This window comes from Brachyistius frenatus, unplaced genomic scaffold, assembly GCF_029030835.1.
Source record: "Brachyistius frenatus isolate BFR_SWC_R1_liver_20210118 unplaced genomic scaffold, ASM2903083v1 Contig_55, whole genome shotgun sequence".
NCBI classification, from domain to species: Eukaryota; Metazoa; Chordata; class Actinopteri; family Embiotocidae; genus Brachyistius; species Brachyistius frenatus.
The window spans coordinates 1496916-1523672 of NW_027210654.1; the positions used below are offsets into that span (position 1 = coordinate 1496916).

The 26757-nt window shown below is 41.7% G+C and overlaps 3 protein-coding genes across 4 annotated transcripts in view; 2 read left to right on the forward strand and 1 right to left on the reverse strand.

The window, feature by feature from the left end:
* Positions 1 to 584: 584 nt before the first annotated feature.
* Positions 585 to 4430, forward strand: atp6v1e1a (ATPase H+ transporting V1 subunit E1a). Its single transcript, XM_069705330.1, has 9 exons — positions 585 to 693; positions 1110 to 1175; positions 1251 to 1360; positions 1716 to 1782; positions 2280 to 2369; positions 2492 to 2560; positions 2674 to 2768; positions 2924 to 3011; positions 3927 to 4430. The coding sequence occupies exons 1-9, from the start codon at positions 661 to 663 to the stop codon at positions 3987 to 3989; spliced, it is 681 nt and encodes a 226-aa protein (XP_069561431.1). The 5' UTR covers positions 585 to 660; the 3' UTR covers positions 3990 to 4430.
* Positions 4427 to 12592, reverse strand: slc25a18 (solute carrier family 25 member 18). Of its 2 annotated transcripts, none has more exons than XM_069705327.1 (10): positions 12476 to 12592; positions 10962 to 11324; positions 10560 to 10682; positions 9471 to 9526; positions 9204 to 9294; positions 8363 to 8478; positions 7852 to 8041; positions 6907 to 7061; positions 6021 to 6096; positions 4427 to 5906 (listed from the first exon to the last, which is right to left on the reverse strand). In XM_069705327.1, the coding sequence occupies exons 2-10, from the start codon at positions 10979 to 10981 to the stop codon at positions 5765 to 5767; spliced, it is 969 nt and encodes a 322-aa protein (XP_069561428.1). In that variant the 5' UTR covers positions 10982 to 11324; positions 12476 to 12592; the 3' UTR covers positions 4427 to 5764. The 2 variants fall into 2 exon arrangements, with proteins under 2 accessions (XP_069561428.1, XP_069561430.1); XM_069705329.1 differs by lacking the exon at positions 12476 to 12592 and adding an exon at positions 11688 to 12364.
* A 3127-nt stretch (positions 12593 to 15719) lies between these two features.
* cecr2 (CECR2 histone acetyl-lysine reader) overlaps positions 15720 to 26757 on the forward strand; it is a 33605-nt gene continuing 22567 nt past the window's right edge. Inside the window, exon 1 of the mRNA XM_069705331.1 lies at positions 15720 to 15972. Within this exon, the coding sequence (XP_069561432.1) occupies positions 15853 to 15972 (120 nt within the window). The 5' untranslated portion in view covers positions 15720 to 15852. The remainder of the gene's footprint in view (positions 15973 to 26757) is intronic.

Consider the following 26757-nt stretch of genomic DNA (forward strand, 5'->3'; position numbering starts at 1 on the left):
ACGAGTACACAATGTGCTTTGGAGAGCACACCAGCTGGCGAGAACACGACTTCCTGTCGCACCTTTCAAAATAATACTCCAGAAACCGCGCCGCGTAGAAGGTGAGCTTCAGGATTTAGTAGAATTGGTGCGACTTTTCTTTAAAGAGAAATATAAGCATACGCGGATGGGAGTTTTAAAAAAAAAAAGATCTGTCCATAAAAAGTGGGGGGAAAGCTAAAAAAAAAAAAAAAAAAAAAAAAAATTCACCTAAACAAAATGAAACCGGAACAAGCTTAACTTTTCCTTCATTTCATTTTCCTTGGCCCTCTGACCTCCATTAGTCGCCTTCGCACCGCAGTTATTTATTGTCGAGTAAAAGTGATGATGTTATTCTGATTACAGTTAAATGCCTTAAATAAAATTAATTAAAAAAAAAAAAAAAAAAACCTGATGGGTGTGTGCCCCTAAAGCTAAAAAAAAAGGGATGTTTTGAACGTGTGTTATTTTGAAAGTCATGACCGGAAGTTGTGATCCTTCTGGTGTCGCCAGCTCGACTACAAACGCAGAAGAGTTGTCCGTTCCTCCAGCAGTTCCCCCTTCTTCTTCTCTTTAACGGAACTGTTCAAGAAGACTTGTATTTTAAACACTTTAAAGAACAAAACCTATTTAAGAACAGACATGGCGCTCACCGACGCCGACGTACAGAAACAGGTAAAGTAGGCGATCACGTTTAATCAGTTTCCCTTCTGCTGACTTAACGTTGCAAGTAAAAATGTAAACACAACAAACTTTCGTTAACGGGCCAAAACCTTGAACGACCGCCGCAGGTTTATTACTATTTCGCACTGTCTTTAACTTTTGAAGTTACCAATACGAAATTTAACTTTGCATTTTCATATTTTTTTATTTTTATTTTTATTTTATTTTTTTGCCATTCACCAGAGTTGTTTTACTATTTATTATTTATTATTACGCAAGTTAAAATAAGCATGTGGGAACATTAGAAGTTAACGTTCACTGTCAAATGAAACGTATGTCATGAGTTGTTGATCAGTTTGTGCTGCCTTTACGCAACCAGCAAACATTTGAATTGAAACAAACTGCTTTTTGTTTGTCTCTTGTGGCAGATCAAGCACATGATGGCCTTCATTGAGCAAGAGGCCAACGAGAAAGTTGAGGAAATTGATTCTAAGGTAATTGAAGTCCTGCCTGTCAGTCTGTCTTGTGATTTCTGTCACAGTGAGCAGTAATGCATCTTCTGTTCGTAGGCCGAGGAAGAGTTCAACATTGAGAAAGGTCGTCTGGTGCAGACTCAGCGGTTGAAAATCATGGGCTATTATGAGAAGAAGGAAAAGCAGATTGACCAACACAAGAAAATGTGAGATGCTGGAAATGCATTGCCAATTCAGCAAAACATGACATTCTTCAGTGGAAATTGTTTATAATTTGCTTACTAGTGGTATTCGCTCATTCGGTTTTTGGTTTACAACACCGAATTGCAGAAGATGTGATTATGTTCTTGACAGTTATCAAAACAGATTAAAGCAGTACACATATCTCCAAATTGATATAGAGTAAAACAATTTATTGTTTACAACAATATCTGATAAAAAAAAAAAATAGAGTAGGAAATTCTCAGTTGAAAAGTAGCAATGAGAATATTTATCATTGTTTAACTACTTTTACTTGAATAATGACTGAAAGGATTAATGAAAATGATTCACTTCCCACAGCCAGATGTCCAACCTGCTGAACCAGGCGAGGCTGAAGGTACTGACGAGCCGACATGACATGATCACGGTGAGAGATCGATGCTCATGTCTGACACAAAGTCCCACAGTGTGTTCGTCTCGTGACACAATATTTTTGCACGTTTACATTCAGTACATTTGAAATGCCTGCTGTGTATCTTATTAACAACTTTGATTTGTTTGCATTCATGAGTTAGGTTTGTTTGCATATTTCTACATTCTCATGATGTGCATGTGTGCTTGTGTTTTGTCCTCCCCCCCCCCTCAATTATAATTCCTACATTTCATGTTCCCTTCTCCGTTACAGGAGGAAGTGAATGTTCATTTAGTTCTCAGCTCCTAGAAAAATTAAAATAAAAGATTACCCGTCACCAAGGGACAAGCACTTACACAAAGCTATCTATATAATACCATACTTCATAAAAGAGTCTTGACTCTACAGTATCTGAACATGAATGTTTATAAACAAAAAGCGCATGATTTTAAGTAAATCTGAATTAATCGGACAGACTTTTTCTTGGTTTTCTGTCTGCGTTCTCATCTCAGGATCTGTTAAATGATGCCCGTCAAAGACTTGCTGAGATCGCCAAGGACCCTGCAGCCTACTCCACCTTGTTGGAGGGCCTGCTGCTTCAGGTAAAATCTCCAACTGTTGTCAGGGGAGAGTACAGGTAAACCAACAGTTGACTGTTTTTTTTGTTTTTGTTTTGTTCTTTGTTTTTTCAACGTTTGTGCTTTTTTTTTTTTTAACTTTTCAGGGATTTTACCAACTGCTGGAACCTAAAGTTACAGTTCGCTGCCGACAGCAGGATGTCGAAATGGTCCAGGTGAGTTTGAACTGTGATTATTGTGGCAGTTTATTTAGGAAAGCACCAGGCTGTTTCAAGAGTCTCTGTACAAGAGTCGATTGAGTGGTGTTTTCTGTTTTATTACCTGACAGGTTGCAGTTAATAAGAACATCATGAAATACAAAGAGGCAGTGAAGAGCAACATCGTCGTCAAAATTGACCGGGAACGTTTTCTTCCATCTGACATGTAAGGTGTACTTTAATGTCAACGTTTACTCTTTGATTTAAAATGTAAGAAAATGTCTTTGTCTTGGGACTGTGACTGAAAAGGATAAAGACAAGACACTTGAGCTGATTTTGATTCTCTCATGTTTGTTGTAAATGTTTCTTCTCTCCTACCAGCTGCGGAGGAGTTGAAGTATATAATGACAACGGGAAGATTAAGGTTTCCAACACTTTGGAGAACAGGCTAGAACTTATGGCACAGCAGGTAGAGTAACGGTGATATAGTATCCTCTAAATCATCATTTTATGACTATGTAACAAACTAGATGCAGTATCTGGTGTTTGTCTGTGGGGGGCAGCACAGCCTCGCTGGTTTTCCAGTGAATCTAATTAACCAAAAGTTGGAGAATTAAAAGTGAAAAATGAATTGGATAATTTAAGCTAGATGGTCGAGCTATTCATTATTTTTACCCAATTTAAATTATGTAAATAATCATGTTAATAATGGGGAAACTGAATCTCATTTTTCAGTAAGGAAGGGAAAATGAATTGTGTACTATTTACAGTCATTACTGTTTTGCCTTTGCAAATAATTAATCATTAATCAAGTCAGAGAAATTCGTTTTGGCCATGTTTTCAGTAAAAAAAAAAAAAAAAATAAAAAAATTTTTTTAAATGCCTCTTAAATGTAGAAAGTAAGTATCTTTGTCAATTTTTTTGCACATAGGAAATGTCAAGAAATCTTTTTTTCACCGTTTGCAAGCAAGAGGCTTTAATTAAGTTGAAACACTTGAATTCTTAATTGTATTGTGTTACTTGTGGCATCAATGAGAATAGTGAGAAAGGTTCATGTCAAATGAGAAGAGACTGAAATGGTCTGAGCCAACCTCTGTTTTGTTTTTTTCACAAAGGTTGAGCGTAAACCTTTAAACATAAGAAGTGTTGTGAAGGTAGAAACAAGCTGAAGAAATGTGGGTAGATGATGTAAAAAAACAAAACAACTAGAAACAGGAAAGGACACGTGCCCCTAAAATGCCATTTGTGTTGTCGACTATTGTTTACGCCCATCAAGACCTATTTAATTCTTTTGTTATGTTATCCAATAATTCACTTCAGTTATTTTTCCTGTTTTTTTCTTTTTCTTTTGTGTACTCGTGTATCCTGACTTTACCTCTGACAGATGATGCCTGAAATCAAAGTTCATTTGTTTGGCCCCAACCCCAACCGCAAGTTCATGGATTAACGGTGGATTTGAAGAGAGCGGTGTGGACACGGGTGGAATATTTAAGGTGACCAAAGACCAGCACCGTAAAACGCAGGAGTCTGTCTAACAACCTGCCAGTGTTCAGGGCCGAAGAAAACCTTGAATGGGATGCACTGGGTGTGTTCATATATTTGTATATACTGATGAACTGAGAAATAATTTACGTTTAATTGTGTTTAAGTGCCTTCTTCTTTTTTTTTTACCTCGCCTGTGCTTGCCCGAAGGACTCCTTTATGACTTTGCCAAAATGTTTGTAATGTCAAGCTGAATTCAGGTCACCAAAGATACTCACAAATACTTAACACTTACAACAAACATAGCTTTTGAATGTATATTTTTGTGTGCGCGAACAAAGGTGCTTTGCATTCTAAAGCAATGAACAAACAAAATAAATACATTTGTGTCAAACAGAGAAATCAGCATGTACGAGATATCTTTATTTACAGTTTGTAAACAAACAGTTTACTCAGGCTATGTTCACTCTACAATGAGGAAGATGTAGTAGCCTAGGTACTCTAGTCCCATCAAAATGTTTCTTTCATTAAAAATGTAAAAAAGAAAGGTTTTAGTGCAACCCAGAGGGCTTAAGTAATGGCAAACAGTTGGCAAGACAAGGTGCCATACTCCACCCAAGGGTCTAACAATTATAATTGTCCTCTCTAAAGTGAACTTGAGTACTGAAATAATATTTGAACACCACCAGTTCCACTGAATTCATTTAAGACTTACAGTTTTGACGCTTTAGAAACTATCAGCAATGATAAGGCTTTAATTACATTTTCTTTAATTATTGTGCACACATTGTTTGAATCAACATTTGTAACTTGAGTAGTAAAGTCAATCCGAAGTGTCTCGCAGGTTTTTATTTAAACCCTGCCAAGCTGTCGAGAAGAGGATGTGAAGTCTATGAGATAGTGGTCCAGCAGTCTATCCTGTGGCCTTTAAGTAGGAAGCAAGCTGTGCATTGGTGTATATTGTATGCTAATACAGGGATTAAAGCATTACCTTCAGATTAACAAATGACCTAAGACACGCTGGCAGGCAGCGCCTCCCAGTCCAGTGAAAGAACCCACGATTACAACTCTGACCTCTGGGGAGGAGTGGGAGGAATGCACAACAGCGTAGGCATAAAGACATCAAGCTCCTTTTCCAGAGAGACATCGCACACTGAAGTCTAAATGATTAGCTTCACACTCTGACATGAAATGTTACGCAATAAAACTGAAAGGGGAAGTTGTCACTTACATAGGATGATGCACGGACCGAAGAAAGGGTCAGATTGGTAGGCATTTTACTCAGCAGCCTCACATAACATGCAGGAGTAGTACTCGCTTAACAGACAGACAGAATAATCTCTCTCAGGTGAAAGGAACCGGCATACTGCAGCAAGCACCCTGGGATAACCGGGACAGCTTGTGACACATGCCCTTAGATTAGTCACACACATACACAGGACCTTGTTTAACCTACAGAACCCTGCTGACAGCATGTAAAAACCTAGAGGAACATGATTAGTGTGAACCCACGAGTCCACATATTAGTAAAAAAAAAAAAAAAAAAGAAGAGCACCTTCATATCTCCGACCACTGCTCTCCTTTTGGTTAGCGGATTGTGACCCTATTTCCCCTCTTTCACTCCTTCTCTCTCTCTGTTCACTGCTCACTCAGTTGAATAATCATTCACTCACTGCAGATTAAAGCAGCATATTATCTGTACAGAAACAACACAACCGCCGCCACCGTTGCCAAGCGCTGCTATCCCAGCAAATCTAGCATCATCTCCCCTACCCCGAGAAAGTAGACTCCCTGTGCAATGCCAAACAGAGGGGCGATGACTAACGCACGACATGTTGCACCCTTCAGGAATGCTGATGGGCCCTCTCGACTCATGATGCGCCTGCAAAGTACACCGAGGGGGGGGGGAAAACGACAAAGAAAAGGAAGCGTTACTGGGCTCTTTACACCAATGAATGTGAAGGCAGAAAGTATTTTATCGTGGGCTGAATCTTACCTCGTACAGTCAAGAATTCCTCTGTACGTGTCCTCTCCTTCACCTTTTTGCAAGGTCTGCAGACGGGTCTTTATTACTGTGTGGGTATTTAAAACAAGGATACACTATTATATTCATTACATACTCTAGCCATGATATAAACTCAAAAAGGACTTTGCATCATTTAAAGAAACTGCAGCCCTGTGTTGCAATGTTAATGCTTACATTTTGCAAAGAAGTAGAGAAGTCAAAAACGAGTGCATTATGATGTCCACTAACACTTCACTTTTTAAAGATCCAAAAATGACCTGATAGCCATGTGGCACTACTCCAGCCAGTGATGATGTAAGTGTCAGAAATTTCCAATTTATTGCTCACTATTTAGCAAATTATTGCATGTCTGTTATATAAGAATCAATAAATGAGTGAACAACATTAGCAACCGTAAGGTCACACCAAACCAAATGAGGCTACAGCAACACAGGCACTGAGGCTATCAAATTGAAAGAGGGTGTATTTTATTGCTTATGAACATAATTTATAATCTGAAAGAGGGAAAATGTTAGTTATTGTTCCGAAAGATATACATAGTAAGGGCAACCCGATAGTCGAGGAATAAGGGTGCATACAACTGGCTGACCATCAGCCTGCTGCATGTAATTTCCCTAAACTTTTCCACCTCATTTTCTGTCTCTCTCCCGCTGTCCCTATCAAATAAAGGCAAAAATGCCCCAAAATAAAAACTCGTATAGTCAAATAAATCTTTCAAGTAAACAAAATTGTAGACACTAGATTAGAGTGAAGTATTGCAACACCAAGTGGGTATATACTGTGCACCTATTTTTGTGAGTGGGAGTGACTTAAGGCTCCATCCCACCATCTCTCTCTCTTTTTGTCTCCTACTCACCATCCAGCGGTGTAACGGCCACAGCTGCCACTGAGCCGGCGGAGCAGCCTGCTACGAAGGACTGCCAGAACGGTGCCTTGGCCTGCACATCACTTCGGCCCAGTATGTTAAGGTTGGCAAACAGCGGGAAGTAGATCATTGAGAAGGGGACATCCCTGAAAAATATGATTTAAAAAAAAAAAAAAAGGGGGGGGGGCTAAATTGAATGAGAAGGAAAGGGAAGGTGTCTGAGGGAAAGGCTTCATATTCCTGTGAATTAGTGGAGGAAAAAAAGATGACGAGTAGAGGGTGAGGTCACGAGAGAAGCAGAGACAGAGTTATGGACCAATTCTTTTGCAACATAGCAGCCAGACATAGCTGCGGGAATCTATTGATCCGTGTTGATTAAAAAACAAGATTAAAAAAGATTAGCAGAGGTGTCATGAGGCACGACAAATGCAGTACGAGTTATGCGATCTAGAATCAGCTCATTGAAGCAGAGTTGAGTGAAATGAGAGACAGAGCGCGCTAGAACAATTGTGCATGGCAATGTAGTTGATGTTTTCAACATGTGAGCAAAGTATAAAAGGTATGAGGTCATGGACCACCAGTGGCATTAAGTGAATAATTAAATATCATGGACACATGGCAGAAGAAGTATGTCTGATGTTCAAAATAGCTCAAAATTCTGGAAAATGACTGACAATATGCTTCATTCCCTCTGATATGTAATAAGAACACAAGGTCATTATAGTTTTATTTTTTAAATGAGCCTTTTTTACTTTAGTTGTGAAGTAAAAACAAAATATATATACGTATACATATATACACACATACACACACACACACACATTGATCAAAAGTTTAAAAAAATAATAAAAAATAAAAAATAGACAAGTAAAATAACTGGCACATGTTGTGAGTGAGTGGATGAGAGTAAGTGCTAATTTCTATCCATGTGCTGACCTCATTAAGGTGGCTCCTGCCCCCCTGTAGAGGCCAGCCAGGCCACGAGTCTTAAGCAGCTTCACGGTGATGCCAGTGGCTGAGGCCCGTGGTGGAGGGGTGGACTGGGCCTGTGGTGGGGGGGCCACTAACGACGGAGCTGGACCAGGAGCAGCAGCCTGAGCTGGAGCTGGCACAGGCCTCTGAGCAGCTAATGGATAAACACAGTTTGTCTCAGGTTAGAAAATACACAGAGGCTAATATAATCCTGTGAGTGCGTTTTGTTACTGAACAAAGGATGGCTGTCAACGTTTTTATTTCTTTTATTATGAACAACATATGAACAACCACACTGGGCCTTACTGAAACTAAGCACATACTAAATCTATCTCACTAAAATTGCATGATAAAAAGTCACATTTTATTTAATTCACAGACTACTAGAATTTCCCTGTATCACACCCTTTTACATTTCTATAAATATTCACACAATGCTCCTTGATAATAGTGTTAAATCCAGTGAACAACTCACCGATCCTTCCTGCATCTTGCAGCTGGATCTTGAGCATCTCCATTGGAGTGGTGACCACCACCTGACAGGTCCCTGCCCCACACCCGGCCAGCACCTCCCCCCACAGGGGCAAATACCTGGGGACACAGACTTGTGTCAGTAACCAGGCCACTCTCATTCCCAGGGCTCATCCCCAAATACTGCTGTTTTGTTAAGGCCGTTACGCAAAAGGTGCCCTGTGGCACCACGACCACCCGGGTTGAAGAGAGAAGTCATGTAACGGAGTAGAAAGAGTGACAAAGTCGGCGTACGGAGGAGGTCGGGGTGGTTGGACAGAACAAACACAGGACTTTCACCCAAGAGACTGAGAAAGAGAAATTTCTTTTAAGTAATAAACACATAATTTGATGATGCTTAAACCTCTTGCACCATGTGTGGATCTTTATGACGCCAGCATACTGGGACAAAATGGCAGTACTTGACACCCCGGGATGAGAAACAGAACTACACTGAGCCTCTATAATGTAACAGGACAGGATCCTTACGCAAGCAAATACACTAGCTTTAGATATTTAGTATTTTACATCAGTAAGAGTTGTAATTTTGTTGTCCCTTCAATTAATTTCACTTTGCTGCATTTTACCAAAGACTGGAAAAAACATGGATCCATTGAATGCGCTGTAACAAATTCAGGAGGCAAAATAATTCAAGTTAAAACTAACCTAAAGACTGGCATGCTTGGTTTCATGCTGCATAAATGAAATGATATATCTACTAAAATGCAATAAATTGAAAGGTAGGCTATGTTTTGTAGCTTGTTTATTTAATGTATCATATTATACAACAATGTGGGACAAGTTACCCGTCCTTAGAGAGCTTCTGTCTGAAGACATCATTGGCAGCCAGCTTGATAGCTTTTTCTGGTGTGACTAACGTGAGGTTCACCGCTGCACCTGGAGAGGAAGACAAATCGGCTAATGGCAATGACACTAAACAGTTACCACTAAGGTACACAAATAGAACTACACTAAATAGCAGCTTATGGCTCATTACCACAAAGCGAAGGTGGTGAGATTACATTTACAGTGGTAGTGCCGTTTGTCACGGGGATTAGAAAAGCAAGGAATACCTCTGTAGCATCCAAAATAGCCCTCCGAGCGTACCGTCTTTGCCAGACAGTCGAGCCTTTAAGGACAACAAAGAAAACAATTCATGTTTTATCTGTTTTTCATGGAAGACCGTGTGAATTAGTCAGGTCCAGCGTAACAGTATTTATTTATTTTATCATCAACTCTACCAACACATGTTCAGGTCAAATCAGTAGCATTAATCTTCATTTATAAGCTTCACCAATGGTCAGAGCCTTCATTCACATACACCATGACCCTCTATTCTGTCCTTACAACAAACTGGTTAAAAAAAAAAAAAAAACTGGTGTCAAAAAGCAGTGTTAAGAGTTAAGTCAAAAAACTTTTTTTTTTTTAAAAAGAGGGAAAAAAACCCAACCAACTTCATGATTGGGTCTTGAAATAAACAAAGTTATCTGAGCTATTTTTTCCATGTCTGACTCATCGTGGAAAACCACGGGCTGCTGAGCACAGGATACCACGCCCAGTCAGCCAGCAGTATCGATGCCCACCAGATGTGTGCTGCTAAAAATTCAGGGTCTTTTAAGGACACAGAATCTGTCGTTTTCTTTCCATCGCTTGACTTTGGATCGAATTAAAACTTTATCCCAAACCGAAGTAGCACAAGATAAAGTAATATCAGTGTAGTCATGTGAAAATTAGTTTGACCATGAGTGAGTTTTATACAAACTCACCAAAACACTGGCCCAAGAGCATGATTTGCTGCAGCTCCACCCGCTGAGATTCAGTGGGAACGTGGTCATCTAAATAATATTGTCTTGTGTGTAGCTCAAATTAAAGAGTGCTGTTAACCATGGAGCCCATGTAAAACTAGTTATCACTCAGAAGAAAAACATTTTGAAGAGACTTATGCCTGTATATGCGTGCAAAAAAAAAACTGTCTGCAGCTCCTTCCTAACCTTAAAATAAATATCATTTTAGAGGCTTTTCCCTCAACAATAACACTAAAACATTTCATTCAGTGATACCAAAACAAAACAAAAAAATCTGTTACATGTAAGCCTTTCTTTGTATATGTGACAGATCAATCACAGTAACACATTAACTCTGGCCAGCGATGCTCCACTCACATTCCTTTGTAGACTTGGACGCCCTGCTGGTTCTGTAGGCGGGTCTTGGCCAGGTCAATAGGAAATACACATGTCACACCAACCAGGCCTGCCACGCCCCCATTTATCAGCTTAGCAGGGAGACTGCAAAGGGATCAACATAGACACGCGTGCACACACACACACACACACACACACACACACACACACACACACACACACGCACAGACCCATTTACACATAGTCACCTGGACAAGCCATGCAAATGACGCAAAGATGTAAATAAAAAAGGCACATGGAGAGTTCCCCCAACCAGCTGCACACACATGAAGAGACTATAAAAGACGAACATTAACACAGCTGCTGCTTCCATTTGGTGAAAACATCTTCACTAAGATAAACAAACAACATAAAGACACTTACCTCACTTTGTTTTCTCCCATCCTGCTTGTGTATGGGCTCCACAGACAGGCCCACTAGTCCTCTCTTCCGCCGACTCCGCCCCTTCTTCTTCTTCTTCTTCCTCTTCCCCTTCTCTACAACACTTTGGCACAAAGCTTTCAACACAGCTCAACTTTCACCTGCCCACCCACGCCACAAATGCAGCTCACAGCTTCTTTTAATGTGGTCGATATGGGCCACTGCCTTCTTCTTCTTCTTCAATGGAGGTGGACGCCCTCTTTTCTGTTGTGGCCCAACCAAACCACAGATGTTGGATCTCTGTCCTCTGGCCAGCCTCTCTGCTTTGATGTACTTCACACCAAAACCTGATCTCTCTCCCACTGTCTGGACACACAAAACACATGCAGTTAACACAGATTAAATGCTTCTGAAGAGTGCAAAAGTGAGACAAATGTTTCTCTATTCTATATGACACAAAGCTATTTCTTCTCTTAAAACCCTACTATACATTTACTATGGCTTAATGTCATGGTAGGAGGGCACGGTTGCGATGCAGGATTGGCACACCTCACATTGAATGTCAGGCTCTTTAAAAATCCAGATTTAGTCATTCATAAATGTGAATAGCAGAATATTCTAAGACAACCACACTGAGACAGAACATCTTGAGTCTCTCTAATCTGTCAGCTAAAAGGGATAAGAGTATTTGATCTAGCAAGAGGGCAGAACTGAAAACGAGGGGCTTACCAGTATTCGTTTTACCGCATTTGGAATCCAGCATTTACAAAAGACTGAAAAGGAGGTTGGAAAAGTTTTTGTTCTTGCTTTTTCTCTCTGGAAGTACAATAGTTTGTAGTGTAGCCTCCGAAGCGTGTATTGCAGATAACACAACTGCTGTTGGTTGGGACCTTATCCGAGGTTCACTGCTCGTGCTTGTCTTTACTATCCTGTCAGTTTTCTCCATTGTTTTTCTGCCTTTTCCCCGCCTGACTTCCTTCCTTCTCTAATTAATCTCTCTCTTAATCTCTCCACCTCCATTCTGGCTCTATTTTTACCACAGTAAACCTTTACTCTCTCCTTGCCTGGTTTCTACACTGTGAGTAACTGAAACAATCCTTCTTTTTTTTTTTAACCTACTCATCTTCATTTGGACTTTGTCTCTTTTTTAAGGTCCGTTCCCATCATCTCAGCAATTTCATCTCCAAGTTTTTTTGTTTCTTCTTTCCTGTTTCTGAACTCTGTCTTTTCCAATGCTGGAGCTTAGTCACATTCTGCACATGCCTTCCACTGAGCCTCTTTCTGTGAAACTTTCTTTCAGCTCCATTCACGCACAGTAGTGGCCCTGCCAAAACACAGACAAGGGTGCCTCACCCCAAGCCAACCTCCAGCTTCCCCCAAAAAACTGCACTTAGAGCACCCTGCTCACACAGTTCACACAGCGCCATCCCCACGAGACTGCTTTCAAAAACCTTCATCCCCCTCCCCCCGACCCCCACCCATCCCATAGATGAAGCAGTGGGGAACGGGGTTCTTACCTCTGTCGATACATCCCACACGCAGGATCAAGCTGTCCACTTCCCTTTCACTTCAACAATGCATGCAGCAATGGTAGTCAAGCGAGAGCGATCTGAGAGAGCCAGCCGCCACTCAGGGGCGGTTGCACAAACACCAGCATTGTCCTGCAGCCGAAGTCCCTCCCTCTCGTGGTGACTCTGTGTGTGACACAGCCCCAGCAACACAACTCTGCACTAACACAACTCGACATAAACTCTTTGCCTGTGGAGCAGCTCATAGAATACACACAACAGACACAAATACCTACAAATAAAACTCAGTGTGTGTTGCTTCTGTGAATATATATATATAACATGAACAGGAACAACAACAAAAAAGATATCTATTCAACTGTCCCGGTATTACATAATACCTCCATACACACTGAATCCTGCAAATGTTCACAGACTTACAATTACCACTAATAGTAGTATCCAATGTCATTATTACTGGTTGAGACATTTTATTGTTAGGAAATATGCAAAATAAAAAGGTAATTTGTAATAACTGTGAGGTAATTTGTACAATAACTCACCTCTGGCAAAATCCATCACAGTACAATAACACTGTTGACTGTGTTTCTTGGTTTGTTTGTATATAATATATATAGATATATAATGTACTGTATAAACTGTGCATTTTATATTTATATTTTTTACTGCTATTTACTGCTATTTTATTGCTTTTCTATTATTCTATTCTATTCTATTATTTTATTCTGTTATTTCTATTATTATCTTATTGCTTCTGTATGCTGCTGTAGCGAAAAAAAATTTCCCCTCGGGGATTAATAAAGTAAATACCTACCTACCTACCTACCTAATTCAAGGATTGAGACTTACATAAGGACATCAACAAAAAGAGCATGTGACCACCACATCAACTTTTTTTTCATGAGCATTGATTGATGTATTGATTTTTCATAATGGAAAAAAACAATTACTATCAATGACCTTTTCACTCTGCAACAGTGAAACGATTTAATGAAAGACATGTTCTGTTATTTGGGTTTCACTTGTGGTGACACTATCCTGTTAATAAAAAGAAGATTGTTTGTGGTGAAAATAGAAAACTGTCTGGCCCGTATTTAACTGGGTGAAAGATTGTCCATCTCTGCTCTGAGCCAAAAGATGGGTGTGTCCATGCCTTTTTCAAAAAGAGGACTATTGTTAAATGTGCACCATAGAGAAGAAAACATATTTTATTAAAGGATAAAATGTTTTGAATTGTAGACTTAAGAAGTGCAAAGGAATAAACGTTTTCTTTAAAAATGTGCATTTAATGCATAAAAAGTAAGGAACTGTTCTCCTACACATCACATTGATATGCAGTTAAGAGCTACTGCTTATTTTCTGTGATTATGCATACATTATCTTCACACCCCATTCAGTCATTGACATTCACAGTAAGGGTTAATCACTGCTCTAGTTGACACCTGTGTTTGTAGACAAATGATTGAACTGGACAGCTTTTTGGGGGGATTTTTTTTTATTTTTTAGTCAAACAGGTTGCAAACATCACTGTGTTTGCAGTTCCAAGTAAAAAGACCAACTCGATGATTCTAAATCAGAACAAACAGAAGTCATACAAAGAAGATATCTTTTTTTTTTTTTGCAACAGGGAACGTTTTCAGTAGAGCGAATGTAGATGTAAGGATGTACAAATACTTTCAGATCCACACTAACTTGTGTGAATCTCAGAGAAACTTGTATTTAGAGGTACAGCACATGTTTGGCAGCCCCCATAAATCATAATCATCATCATTTTTTCCTGGCTTATTGAGTGACACTGAGTTATGAGTTATTGTATTAGATTTTCTAAATCAATCCGTTTTTACACAAAAGAGCCACTGGATTGCTCTGTTACCTGCCACTTTAAACCTCACCGTAAAAATTCCCAAGGGATTCGGAGAGTAAACCGTGACTGCTGGCTGTCCACCAGTGCCCTGACCTTCTGGGAACTGCTATCACCCTATCACACCTCAGACTACAGTGAGGAGCTTTAGGAGCTTGAACTGATGGACTGGGCAGGACAATATGCAGATCTGAATGTACTTTGCAGACAATGCTCTGGGAAATGCATGCCACTGAATTTATTCAGCACATGTTGTGTAATATACTGTATTAAGTATAGTGGACTGTGTTAGATGCAGTATGTAGGCCCTATGTATATGTATAATATTTATGAGTCAGCTTGCACAAAGAGTGACTCATAAGTCTCACAATTTAATGTAATGTATGTAAATTTGCAATCCTGCTCATGCTTCCAAAAACTGGAAACTTTGGTTTTTGAGGAACCCCATGACATTTCCTCTAGTGCCACCCTCAGGGCAAACATTACAAGTTTTGCACAGCTATTGGGTAACACTTAATAAAAAACAATTTGTAACGTCAGACAAAATATTTTATATATATATATAAATCTAAATATTAAAATTATATCATTGGAAATATGTGCAGGGGGATCTACCCCTGGAAAGAGTGACTTCACTGTTACTGAACACCTCCACTGTCTAATAGCATGCACTTTTCAAGTATTGCGATAGGGGGAGGCCTTGTGTAGCGTATTCAAATTTCCATTACAGTGTTGTTTACAACAGCTTAATGTACCTGGGACGTTATTGTACTTGATAACGATAAACTGAACAACTTTTAGGGTGTTTTGAAAATTGTTGACGTAGTAAATAAAAGAGATATAAAAAATATTGACAATAGGAATGAAAAAAATGAATGAGGAAAATATGCCATGTACGAGATGTAAGAGGATCAATGTCTTAATGACGTACTCACGTTGCGTAAACACTTAAGTAAGACTGAAGAGCTGAAAAACAAGTTACCTGACTCACCTGGTTCAACTTTTTTTTTTTTTTTTTTTTTTTTAGCCATTCACCACTCACTTCATTCCCTTTAAACGGCGGGCGCATTTTCAATTCGGTGGGGGAGAGGGGGTACTGTTGTTTGTAGGGGTTTACCACTACAGCGAAAAAAATAATTAATTTGCGATTATATTAATCAAAGACAGGTTATTCCAAAAAAAAAAAATACGCCAACATGCTAGACAGTATGGTAACTATTTATGATCAAATACAGTTTAACAAAGAAAGATAAGTAATCGTCCTCCTCCCCCTCCCCCCTCCTATGTGTCGTGAGGTGGTATCGCCCTTCCCATCTGTTCAGCTCCGGTAAGACTCTGATTGAAACAGATCGTAGCGCTCTCCGGGTAGCAATGGCAACTGTCCCGACAGGACGGCAACCGCAACTTTTTTCGTATTTGTAATGTTACGGAGGCATCATAAATCGCTGAGGAAACTACTTTCTGATGTGAAAACTAAAAGTTACACAATTTCTCCAGCCCGAAAATGTCCCAGGGATGTACCGTTTCTGTGGAAGAGATCCAGTCTTGGTGGGAAGTCCCCGCCATAGCCCACTTCTGCTCGCTGTTCAGGACGGCGTTCAACCTCCCGGACTTCGAAATAGAGGTAAACGGGAGTTGTTCTCACTCGCAATTACCACGAATGTCTTTCGTTACGGAAATGAAACGTTGTTTGTGTCAGCTTTCCGTCGAGCGCGTTTGTTTGTGAGTAGCTGGTTGGGTTAACCAGCATTAGCGGTGTTCTCTGAAGTTCTCGTAGGTTCAACGTTACTAAGGCGATCCTGTTAGGTAACTAACTAGCAGCGAGCTCGTTAGCCAAGCTTAAAATTAAATAATAATAATTTAAAAAAAAAAGCTCGCTTTAATTGCTCGTTGCTGTTTCGTAAAGTTGTAAAAAAAAAAACAACAACCTCTTGGCTTTAATACAGAATTCACAATACGTCTGTAGTAAACTTTTCTATATCCAAGGATGCCCTGTAACTTTTAGATATAGGTCCTCTTGGACCATGTGCTTGCTCACTCGTTTGTTTTCATTTGGCCAGAGGCTCTTGTTTATGTTGGAAGATCTGCCTCATTTTTAGATTATATATATATATATATAAAAGTACACGAGAGAGAGAATAAGCGCGGAAGAGTGGCAAACCGATACCAATCGTTAATACAGAAGTGATCATCTTATTTATGTATTTTCAAATGTATATTTTGAGCTAGAAATCGTGCGCTAACCTGAATTGTTGTCCTTATTACCGAGTCGACAATACTACTACGCTTTTTTTGTTTATTTTTTTTTTTCTGTCAAATAAAGTTAAGTTCACGGCGTGAAGGTTTTTGAGTTTTATTGTCTTGCGAGCCATCTGGCTCCGGGTAGCCATAGGGACGCAGATGCTGTTCAGGCATTGTTTGTTCGCCCCCAAGTCCCATTTTGTTGCGAGAAGCGGCCGTTTAAACGTTTGTTTACGGTATTAAGTCGCCTACCGTAAAGTCCCTGAGCTTTAATCGACCACTCGCTCACTGTTTCCTCACAGGATAAACGAAATGTATTTCACGACGAGTGTATAATTCAACTTTTATCACTCGATTCGACCTCCTCCTCCTCCTCCTCCTCCTTCTCCTCCTCCTCCTCCCCCCACACACACACACACACACTTTGCTCTTTGAAATCTATTCAGAGCTCCCAGTCCCAACATGCATCTATGCCGGCTTTACATCAGGGTTAATGGACATGGTTTAATCTGTCGAGTGATGATTGCACTTTAAATAAATTGGTAGGGTCAACATCAACAGTCTCCCATCACACTCAGTCACCCCCCCCCCACCCCCTCTTCAGGGGAGAGAAACATCGGCTTTGTTATTAAACGAAGTGCGAGCCAGATGGGGGTGGTGGGAGATCGCATTGCGCCTAGTTTGCATGAAAGTTAGAGGGTGTTGTGCTGTTGCTTTTCTCCTTTCGGATTGGGTCGGATTTAATGGGCATTGTGTTGTAGCAGCTGATGACGAGGTGTCCAGTCGGCGGAGCTTCTTGGCTGTAACTTTTAACAAACGCTCACATGGTTTGAGCCCTTTCAGTTCAGCACGAGGTTCGCACTGCCGCAACCCAGCGTGAATAATACATTCGTCTTTAACAGCATATCACTGAGCAGATCACATGTGCGGCTACACCCCTCTGCTGGATTTCGAGGAAATATCGAGATCGATGTGGCGGTCTTACACTTTGACGTCTTAATTGGACACGGTAGTTTTCAAGGTGACAAGTGCTTTGGTTCGCCGTATAATTGATCTGCTGTTACGTTTACATTTGGCTGGTAAATAGTAATTTCGTGCTTTCGTCGAAAGCTCGTGAAAACACGCGTCTTTTCAGGTAAAATGGGAAACATCAGCTGAACATTGCCTGTGGCAAAGCTACAAGTAGAACACGTGATACTCACTTCCGCTCGTCTTGTTGCATATTTGTGGTATCAGAAGGGCGTTACGAATGTGTGCACAAAATGTGTTTGATTAAACTCCCTTTTAATGCAGTGGGATTCATCTCATGGATCAAAGCTACAATTCTGCAGGAAGAAAGGGCAAACTACAAAGTCTGACGCACCATCTCGCGCGACTTGAGACTTAAAGCAAACGACTGGCTTTGGTATCACTTAGGCTACTTGTTTGGAGCTCTAGGCAAAGTTTTGTGTGTTAAAATTTAAAAGAGTGAATTAATCCGACTGTTAAAGGTAGTAACAAATTGTCCGAAGCTAAAGTATGCGTTGTCAGCTCTACCAAACAATGTTTTCAAACGTGTCATTTGAGGCTGCATGACTCAATTCAGTCTCTTTATTTGGAGGCTTTAATTCCACTGATACCATGAATGAATAAATTGAACCCATTCTGAAATATTGTCATGTAAATGCTTTGTCTCGATTTGAATTTCTGAAATATCTATGCAAATCTTCGGTGTCCTGAATTGAGGCGCATTAAGTAAGTTTCAGATACTCTTAAATTGTGTAGTCCCTTGTTTGTTTGTTTGTTTTTTTTACTGCCGTACGGCTGTTCTAGCACCTGGATGTGGCCGTAAGATTGCTGTGTGTCAGACAAGATTCATGTTCAAAATGGGTATCTCGTCTTTTCACGACAAGCACGCAACCTTTAATCTCGACAACAAGTGTGCAGATTGCTTGGCGCACTGCTTTTACTGGCCGTGTGCACTTTGCTATTTGGTTTGTAAAGCAGGTCTTTGGACAGATTCCAGTGGTAGGAAGTTATAAAAATTAGGCACCACCTTAATCCAGCCATCTGTCTTTTACTATGCAGCCTCCAGTAAGTCCAGTAAGACTCCTTACAAATCATCCCACTTTAGATATGATGAGATGAGGAGATGACACAGTCCTGCCTCATTTGTCTGATTCATGTATTTCTACTTAAATATTCACACTGACTTTTGCAGTCTGGACATTTGGATCCAACGTGTTTACTTTCTGAGGACTTTGGTTCTAGGAATAAGAGGAAACTGTCAGGCAAACATGTTTGTTTTGCTTAATGCCACATAGCAGCAACAAGACAAGCTGGCCTGGGCACTCTCACGGATGTGCTGATCTCTGCTTTTCTCTTGACTTGTAGTCAACACGGGTGAAAATAGCCGCTAGTGGCTACACGTAATGCACATTTGACCTCTGAAAAATCCTTTTTACTTGAAGTTCATTTTCCTTTGTTTTTTTTTTTTCTTTGAGATGCTGTTGGCTGTGCATGTGAAGGCTTGGTTGGGTAATTTCAGTCAGTTTCAGGTGCAATCCTATCTCTGGATGTATAGGTTGAATTACACAAGAATCTGGGGTGGAATAGAGGGCAGGAAGTGGCTGTCATTGGTCGTGACAGAGTGGGGTGCGTTGAGTGATTTCACTCTATTCTGTTCTTTACTTTCTTACCTGTGACATTCCATCAGTCCTTTCCTTGTGGACATAGCACGTTGAATTGCCTGCTGTTGTCCTGTGTCCATCTTTACCCCTTGCACCTATAGCGAGCGGGGGAATCACTGTTATTGGCTGCTCAGGGCCTCTAGCACCTACACGTGTCACAGTTTTCACACAGTTCCTTGTTAAATATCTATTCTGGTTTTGCCCTCCGGTGTCAGCTGTGGGAGATGAGTAGCAGGGTGCGGATACCTCCACGGGATTAGGCACAATAGTCGAGAGTGTGTAGTCTGAGGCCTTGTCGCTTGTTTAATTTCAATTAAAGCAAAGCTCTAACAAAGCAGAGTATTTATTTGAGCTTTTTTTCCCTCTATGTAGATGATGAAACAGCTTACATATGATGCGGATCTTCTCACTGTTAACCGAGACTGAAGTCTACAGTGTCGTTTTATGCACGTCATTGATAAACCTGAAAAATGACACAGAATGAAGTCAAGTAATTGCCAGATTAAAAGTTAATGTTTGTAGCTCTTTCTATCTCAATCTATTTTTTTACAGCCAGTTAGTGAGACACAGGAAGACAACCTCTCCAGGGTGACATTGACCGTTCTGCATTGGATTGTGTGAATGAAAGGTGTCACAAATAGCTCAGGGGAGTAAAGTGTCTCGTTCTTCGCTCACCTGTGAACCCCTCGCCAATTATGGCACGAAGTGTGTGTGACTATGTCGTCGGAAAGATGTGGGTTTCTGATGCCATCCGACCGTTTGACATGTACTGTGGACAGACTGTAAATCCTGCTCAATGGCCTCCCGAAAACACCCGTTTCTTTTTTTTTTCCGCACAGTGGATAGTTTTGTGATGAATGCCAGATTTGAGACCACCGTGGTTAGTGCCGTGTGAAACTGCTGCAAGTGAGGATATTGACAAACTCGGTGATCCAGTCCAACAGTGCTGCTGTGGTACTGTTGTGGCAGCTCTTTTCTCTCTACGGTCCTGGTCAGTGATAATGGAGTCTACCCCCAGTCTCCTTGGCTAGCCTTACAAAACAGCCCCTTGCACATTGTTCCTGCGCTGATACACTTCACTGTCGCTGGTTTCCACTTTCCTCAGGCTGCAGGCAGCAAGCTGGAAAAGCAGTGTGTGTGTGTGTGTGTGTGTGTGTGTGTGTGTGTGTGTGTGTGTGTGTGTGGATGGGAGTTGAGTGGGAGAGATGGAGAGCAAAGAAAGAATGAGTGGGAGGGAAGGGGAAAGAGGGGAAATGGAGAAAAGTGTTCTAGAGATGAAGAGTCAGTACGGAAGCGAAAGCACATTAGTACGGTGGGAGTGATCTTCAGGAAGGCAGCCCAGGGTCAACATGGCTGTCCCCTTTGCCTGGCTTTTTGTCTCTCCGTGGCTTATGCTGGGCTTCTTGGCTGTGTATCTGTGAAATGATGCCTGAAATCCCACAGCCAACAGACACGGCAGCCTTGTGTTGCTCGCTGCTCACTGATGTCCCCTTCATTGCCAGACATGGTCCTTCATGCCAAGGATCTCTGTCCCCGTCTTCTTCTTTTTCACAGTCCGTGCTCTGCTGGCAGCCCGTTTGGCACATTGCTATGCATTTATTCAATGTATCTTCATCAGCTGCCTGTCATTGTCTCACTAAACGTGGTGTCCTCTTTGGAGATGTTCATTATTAAATTAGCGACGACCTAAGGATTTTTCAGACGGGACTCCGGCACGGTGTGTATTTCATTTAGCAATAGTAAAGTTGTATTGGTGGGAGTGTTGTTTGTTTTTCTCTTGTCAGTCAGTGCACCCATTTTTGTCCTGACTAAATTGTCTCTGCAACTATTGGAAGGCAACCTAATGGCTTAAATGATACGTGCAGATAAATGTTTTCATTTTTCCTTACCTGCAAAACTGAAGACATCCCCTACATGCTAAATGAAGATGGTAATAATGGTAAACATTATACCCGCTGAACACCAAATTGTTAGCATGCCAGAACGTAGCTCAAAAACACATGTTGTGCCGAAAGAACGACACCGAGCAGGATGCACCTTTTGTCTTGCTTAAAGATGAACAGCTGCAATCCCAGTTTTACTTTGCTTTATCTGAGCAAAGGTGCGATGAATGATCACAAATTGATGAAAGATCACAATTCGAATGATGTGATGAATATGATCACAAATCCAAAGGTTTAAAATTTGAAAATGTTACGACATAAACTGATGACGTCATTCTTTCACTGCAGGTCCGGGTTTAAGTCACGTCCCCTTTGGCAGGGCTGTTCTTCCTGGTGTTCGAGGGATGGCGCCCACTGTTCCTTAGTGATTCGACTTCTGCATTAAACATGCTTGATATTTATGCTATAAGTATTTCTGGCTCTTATGCATTGGTTATTTTTCATGAAATATCCAAGTTCAACTTTGAATTAGAAAGCAGTATTTACAAAAAAATAATTATACCTCAAATAGTTGTTCATTTTTACAATTTGAAAATGACTGTTTTCTAAGCCTTATGAGTATTTGTCATCGTTGCAATCAGGGACTTTTGTGATTGCTGCATCGCTCATGACGTGGAGATGATGGGCCTGAGGCAAAGAGCTCAGCCTCAAGTCTTCACAAGCAGATAACACCGTGGGATTTATGCTCTGTCCAAACTACATGCTGGATGATTGGATTCACCCTCCACACCTTTGAAACAGCTGCATATATGCAGACACGTGTAACAATCGTAATCACCACAGATCAGCATTCGCACTTATGTCTGGCCAGCTGTGCGGAGGTGAGAAAGGAGGAAGGCGTTTGAAACGCTATTTAATCACAGCTATAACCTGCTTTTCCTTTTGTGAGCAGACTCTGTGCTTCCTTGAAGTCCTCACACTCCCGTTACCCTCCCAACGTTGGTTGTATTCACGTATGTGGCCCGATTAAAGCTCTTAAGACTGCGCGGGTGATAACAGACTTCACGTGACCGGCAGCTCTCTCGTGCTCCTTTTTAGTTGTGCTGCATCAGAGCGGGACACTTTATATCGTCCAGAGTGGAACAGTTTACAGCGTCATCATTGTTAATTGTTCATCAAACACCTGCTTGGGGATGTATTGAATTGCTTTCGATTGCTCGTGAAATGCCTTCTTGCTCATCATTAAATGTCAAACTCCTGCAGAAACATTTACACAATGCCCATTCCCCTCGGGCTTTGCACGTCCATGGACCACCGTCTCTGTCTGCCTCTCCCCGGGTCCCATCACATTACCATCCCATTGCCCCTCTACCCCATATACCCAACAGCAGCCGCTCTACCCCATCCCCTTCTCGAGCCCCAGCGGTCTCCCTGTCACTGCGCCCCAGCCCTGGCATCACCATGACTAAACCCCAGATGGTGGTTCTTTCTTTCCCTTCCCCCTGGAGGGTGGAGGCTCTTCACTCTGACTGGGTGCTAGCTGCTGCTGCTAGACCCCTTCTGGGGAGGGGGCTCCAGCGTGATTGCAAAAGAAGATTTAGTCCTATTAGATCTGGTAAATAATTGAGCGCAGACTGCCTGTGAGCATGTCCTTGTTTCTGTTGTCTAGAAAGCAAATGGATTAATAGAGTGGGAATAGGATCAAGGCTTAAGTGTTGCTCCATCATGGTCTTAACTTCAGACAGCGACACCGTCTTCTGGTGCGCTTTAACTGCTGATCACTTAGTGTTGCTAGTCTGGCCGCAGCGAGGGGGGCTTTGATGTGAGGGGCGAGGATGGTTATAGTGAACATGTGTAGCAGGATATTACATGAAAAAGTAAATGGAGGGTACATGTTTAGATTTTTCTATACGAGCAGGAGAGTATTTGCCATGAACAATCATCTTCAGGGATCAGTGGTCGGTGGCTTAAATCACTGATAGTATGTTTTCCTTCGACCTCGGGATGCTTTACCTCCTTTTGTCAATTCCAGGGAGGAGATTGGAGCACACACACACACACACACACACGCACGCACGCACGCACACACACACACACACACACACACACACATCAGCAATGATCCATTCTCATTCCACATCTCTACTGTTCAGTCATCCCTCGCATCCTTTTTCCTTTCTTTCCCTCTGTCCCACCCACTGACACTTCCCCAGCTCAGCCCTTCTTATAGCCTCACAGACACCAACCTCTTGACACTCTTCTCTCCAGATCAGGCCATACATAATGCCTCAAAACTTTTTCACACCCTGTGAGTGCCGCTCAGAGATCAAGAACCTTTTTGCATGTCTGTTTTAATACCCTGTCTTGCATGCCCTGTGAAGAGGTGGGGTGGGGGGGAGGGGGGGGCTTTGTAAGAAGCTGCTGCCCCTCCCCCATGTGTGATTGACAAGTGAGAGCAGTAGTACATGCATCAGATGGTTTCACATGGGGAGTGTGTGCTCAGAGGGGGAGGTAGAGGGGCACATACACTGTTTTTTTCCTGCCAGCTCCATTGTTGCAACTCCCCATGGTTCCTTCTCTCTGTCTCCAGTCTAGGGCGGCATCGCCTCGGTTTTTCTTTCTCGCTCTGTGTATTTGCAGCTGGTTGTGAAGCTGAGATGAGAAGTGTGAGAGAAACCAGGTGACGAGAACCGCACCGAACCAGGTCTCATTCAGTGGGAGCTCCTGGATAAATGGAGTCGCTGCTTAATATGTACCCGGCCTGTCTAGGGACAGTTTCTGTTGTGTTTTTTTTTTTTTGGGCCGTGTGTGATGCATCGTAGGGAATAAAGATAGAGCTTTATTCTAGTAAATGCCACTGTTTGTTCCTTATAGAAAACATTGGCAAAGAAACAACAATGTAAAAGAGAGAAATAACACCGTAGAATGTTTTGTCAAAAAGTTTTGAGTTGAAATTTCCCCAAAGCAACGCTGAGCTGGTGCCAGCGTACGCAGAGGCGGGGTGTTTATCTTTGAAGTTTCACGGGGTGCAGACTGGCACACTTTTGGCTGACTACATGGATTGCAGGAGGCCACAGGCTGAAATAACCATTTCTAGTCGGCACACTCTGACTGTTCTCAACCCCCGTATATCAAGTTACATTGCTTGTTTTCAAAACATTAACAAATGCTAATACAGTATATGCTGGTTATTCGTCACCTGTCGCTATAAGATCTATGACATCGTAGGTTAAAAAAACGCCAAAGTGGGAATATAGACTGGAAAACAGCCATGTGTAAAAATTTTTTTTTTTTTTTTTAAAACCTGCAACATGTTGCGTTGTTCTGGGCATGTTGCTTCAGTGTCGTGTTGAAATGCAGAAAAGCTGGTTTAGGTGGTAGATAAATGAGTCTGAATGCTTATCATTTACCAGAAGAACAAGTTATCATCATCATTTTATGTTTCATTGTAGCGATTTCCTGGTAAACAGCAGAGATATGGTACACAATAATCCACCAGAAGTTTGCACTAAAAGCAATGTAATTTGCCAGCACAGCTCTTTAACAGATGATGTCCATCAAAAGTGGAGCCTGCTCCAGAGTTGTTACCAAATGACCCTGCTTTCTTTCTGCTGGAGCCGTCTGCGTTGGCACCCCTGTTGCATCAACAGAGAGGCCTCATTCAAATGAATAAGGGGGCTGGGTTATCTCATGCAGGGGGGGTAATGTGGGTGTGAACGTGGCCAACGTGCCCTGGGAGGTATCGCCCTGTTGTTTGGGAATGTCAAGACCTTGACACACCAGGCAGACTTCAAAGAACTAGAGCCAACAAGATCGAGCGCTGTGTCGCCTCTCGTCTTCTTTTAATTGTGGCCTATAAACCCATTGCAAGGTCTACTGCTGAGCCGTCAGACAGGCGCAGATAGAGTTTAAAGATGTGTTTGATTTGAAAAAAAAACAACATCTGGCGTGAACTAAGCTTTACTTCAAATGTAAATCACACGTTGTTGTTTTTTGTTTGGTTTTTCTTCCTCTGAGTTAGCAGGATGAATTTTTATGTTTGTGTGTATGTGCATGTGTATGCGTGTCCACTGGGACGTCAGCTAAAGCAGGAAGCTCAGGTTTATTTGAGGAAGTGGATGATGTGGTTTCCTCAAAGCTGGCAATGGAAGTATCAGAGGCACTGCTGCACTGGGTGGCCTCCCATCTCCTGCGCTTCATGATCCTCACCCACGTAGTCAACGAGCTAGTCTCAAGGCAAAGGGTCTCCATCTGTCTGGAGAGAATTTGACTCTGGAAAAATCTGTCCAATGCCCATCCCGTACTTCCCCCACAGCCCAGCCACCTGTCCCACCTGGCCCTGACATTGACACTGTTAAAAAAAAAAAAAAAAAAAAAAAAACTCAGCTGAAAGTTGAAACTGACCTGAGAGTTGTCTAGTGTAGGAGCTATATTTAGTGTTTGTCACTGTTCCCACATTGTGGTTCAGCTCATCTACAACAACCTGTTCCTTCTGTTGACATATTTTCATATGTCCTGGCCTGGAGGCTGTAATTATTTGAATGTGCCTAAATGGGGGTGAGAAGGCAGGTCCGGTACACAAAACTTTTGACTCTGCCTCCAACAGGCATTTTGTAAATCAGGCCTGCAGGCAAATCAGACAAGTTCACGTTTTAATGCATCAGTCAGATGCGTCTGGCAACAACTCAAAGATGTTGATGCTTTCCTCTGATGAGATGAACCGTACATCCTGAGGATGCGAGGGCGTTTTCCTGTGGTGTTACGACTCTGTGTGCATGTTTGTCATGTGGCAGGAGGTGGTTATGTGTGGGGGTGGAGGGTGTTGTCAGATGATGGCTCCTGGAGGAACCATGTGTGAGCTAAAAGTGGGAGGAGGGTGGGGGAGGAAGAAATAAAGAAAGAAGCATAGGAAGGGAAGAGAGGAGCCTTTACACAACAAACAGGCCTCCCTTCCCCCGCCAGCGAGCCATGCACTCGTCCTCCAACTGTTGGTGATATAGACCCCGGAGGAGCTGTTAACGGCAGTGGCATGGAAAGTGTCTGCTGTAAAGGTAGCCAGAGAGGCCAACCCCCCCCTTTACTACAGGCTCTGTGGATCTGCTACAACCTTGAAGCTGCTGATACAAATGCTGCTGCATTTCTTATCACAGCCCACTTCCATGTCTCCCTCTTTCTTTCTCTTGCAGCTTGTATAGGCCTGACACACATACAGCATTTTATCTCAATTTTTTTTTTTTCTCTCTCTGTAGATATGGATTGGGACACATGATGAACCCATTAGTGTCCACTGAGAAAAGCCCATTCCACTTTTATCTGCAGATGCAGATGCTCTGCTCTACATGGAAGTCTGTTGACTGTTTTTTTTAAAAAAAATTTTAATATATCAGTTTAGCCTTGATGTCTCCTTTCTTTCAAAAAGGCAAGTCCTCTGCTCCTTTCAGTTGATTCATGTCTCATAGCATTTACCACCCTGGTTCACATATCAAAGAGAGACTTTAGTTTTTGTCTCAATGGTATCATTGTAACCTCTTCATACAGCAGATGTGCCCGTAATGCTGATCTACACAGTGAACCCATGTTGGACCCATTCTCATGAGACAACTGTGTCTGCCTAAT

What these genes read in the sequence shown, in the direction of transcription:
- atp6v1e1a (XM_069705330.1), top strand. Translation starts at nt 661, where the DNA reads ATGGCGCTCACCGACGCCGACGTACAGAAACAG. An exon ending in GCCGACATGACATGATCACG is followed by an intron (nt 1,783 to 2,279) that starts GTGAGAGATCGA and finishes TTCTCATCTCAG; the next exon opens with GATCTGTTAAATGATGCCCG. An exon ending in TGGAGGGCCTGCTGCTTCAG is followed by an intron (nt 2,370 to 2,491) that starts GTAAAATCTCCA and finishes TTAACTTTTCAG; the next exon opens with GGATTTTACCAACTGCTGGA.
- slc25a18 (XM_069705327.1), bottom strand. Translation starts at nt 10,981, where the DNA reads ATGGGAGAAAACAAAGTGAG. An exon ending in GCAAGATGCAGGAAGGATCG is followed by an intron (nt 8,042 to 8,362) that starts GTGAGTTGTTCA and finishes TTTATCCATTAG; the next exon opens with CTGCTCAGAGGCCTGTGCCA. An exon ending in GGCCGTTACACCGCTGGATG is followed by an intron (nt 6,097 to 6,906) that starts GTGAGTAGGAGA and finishes ATACCCACACAG; the next exon opens with TAATAAAGACCCGTCTGCAG.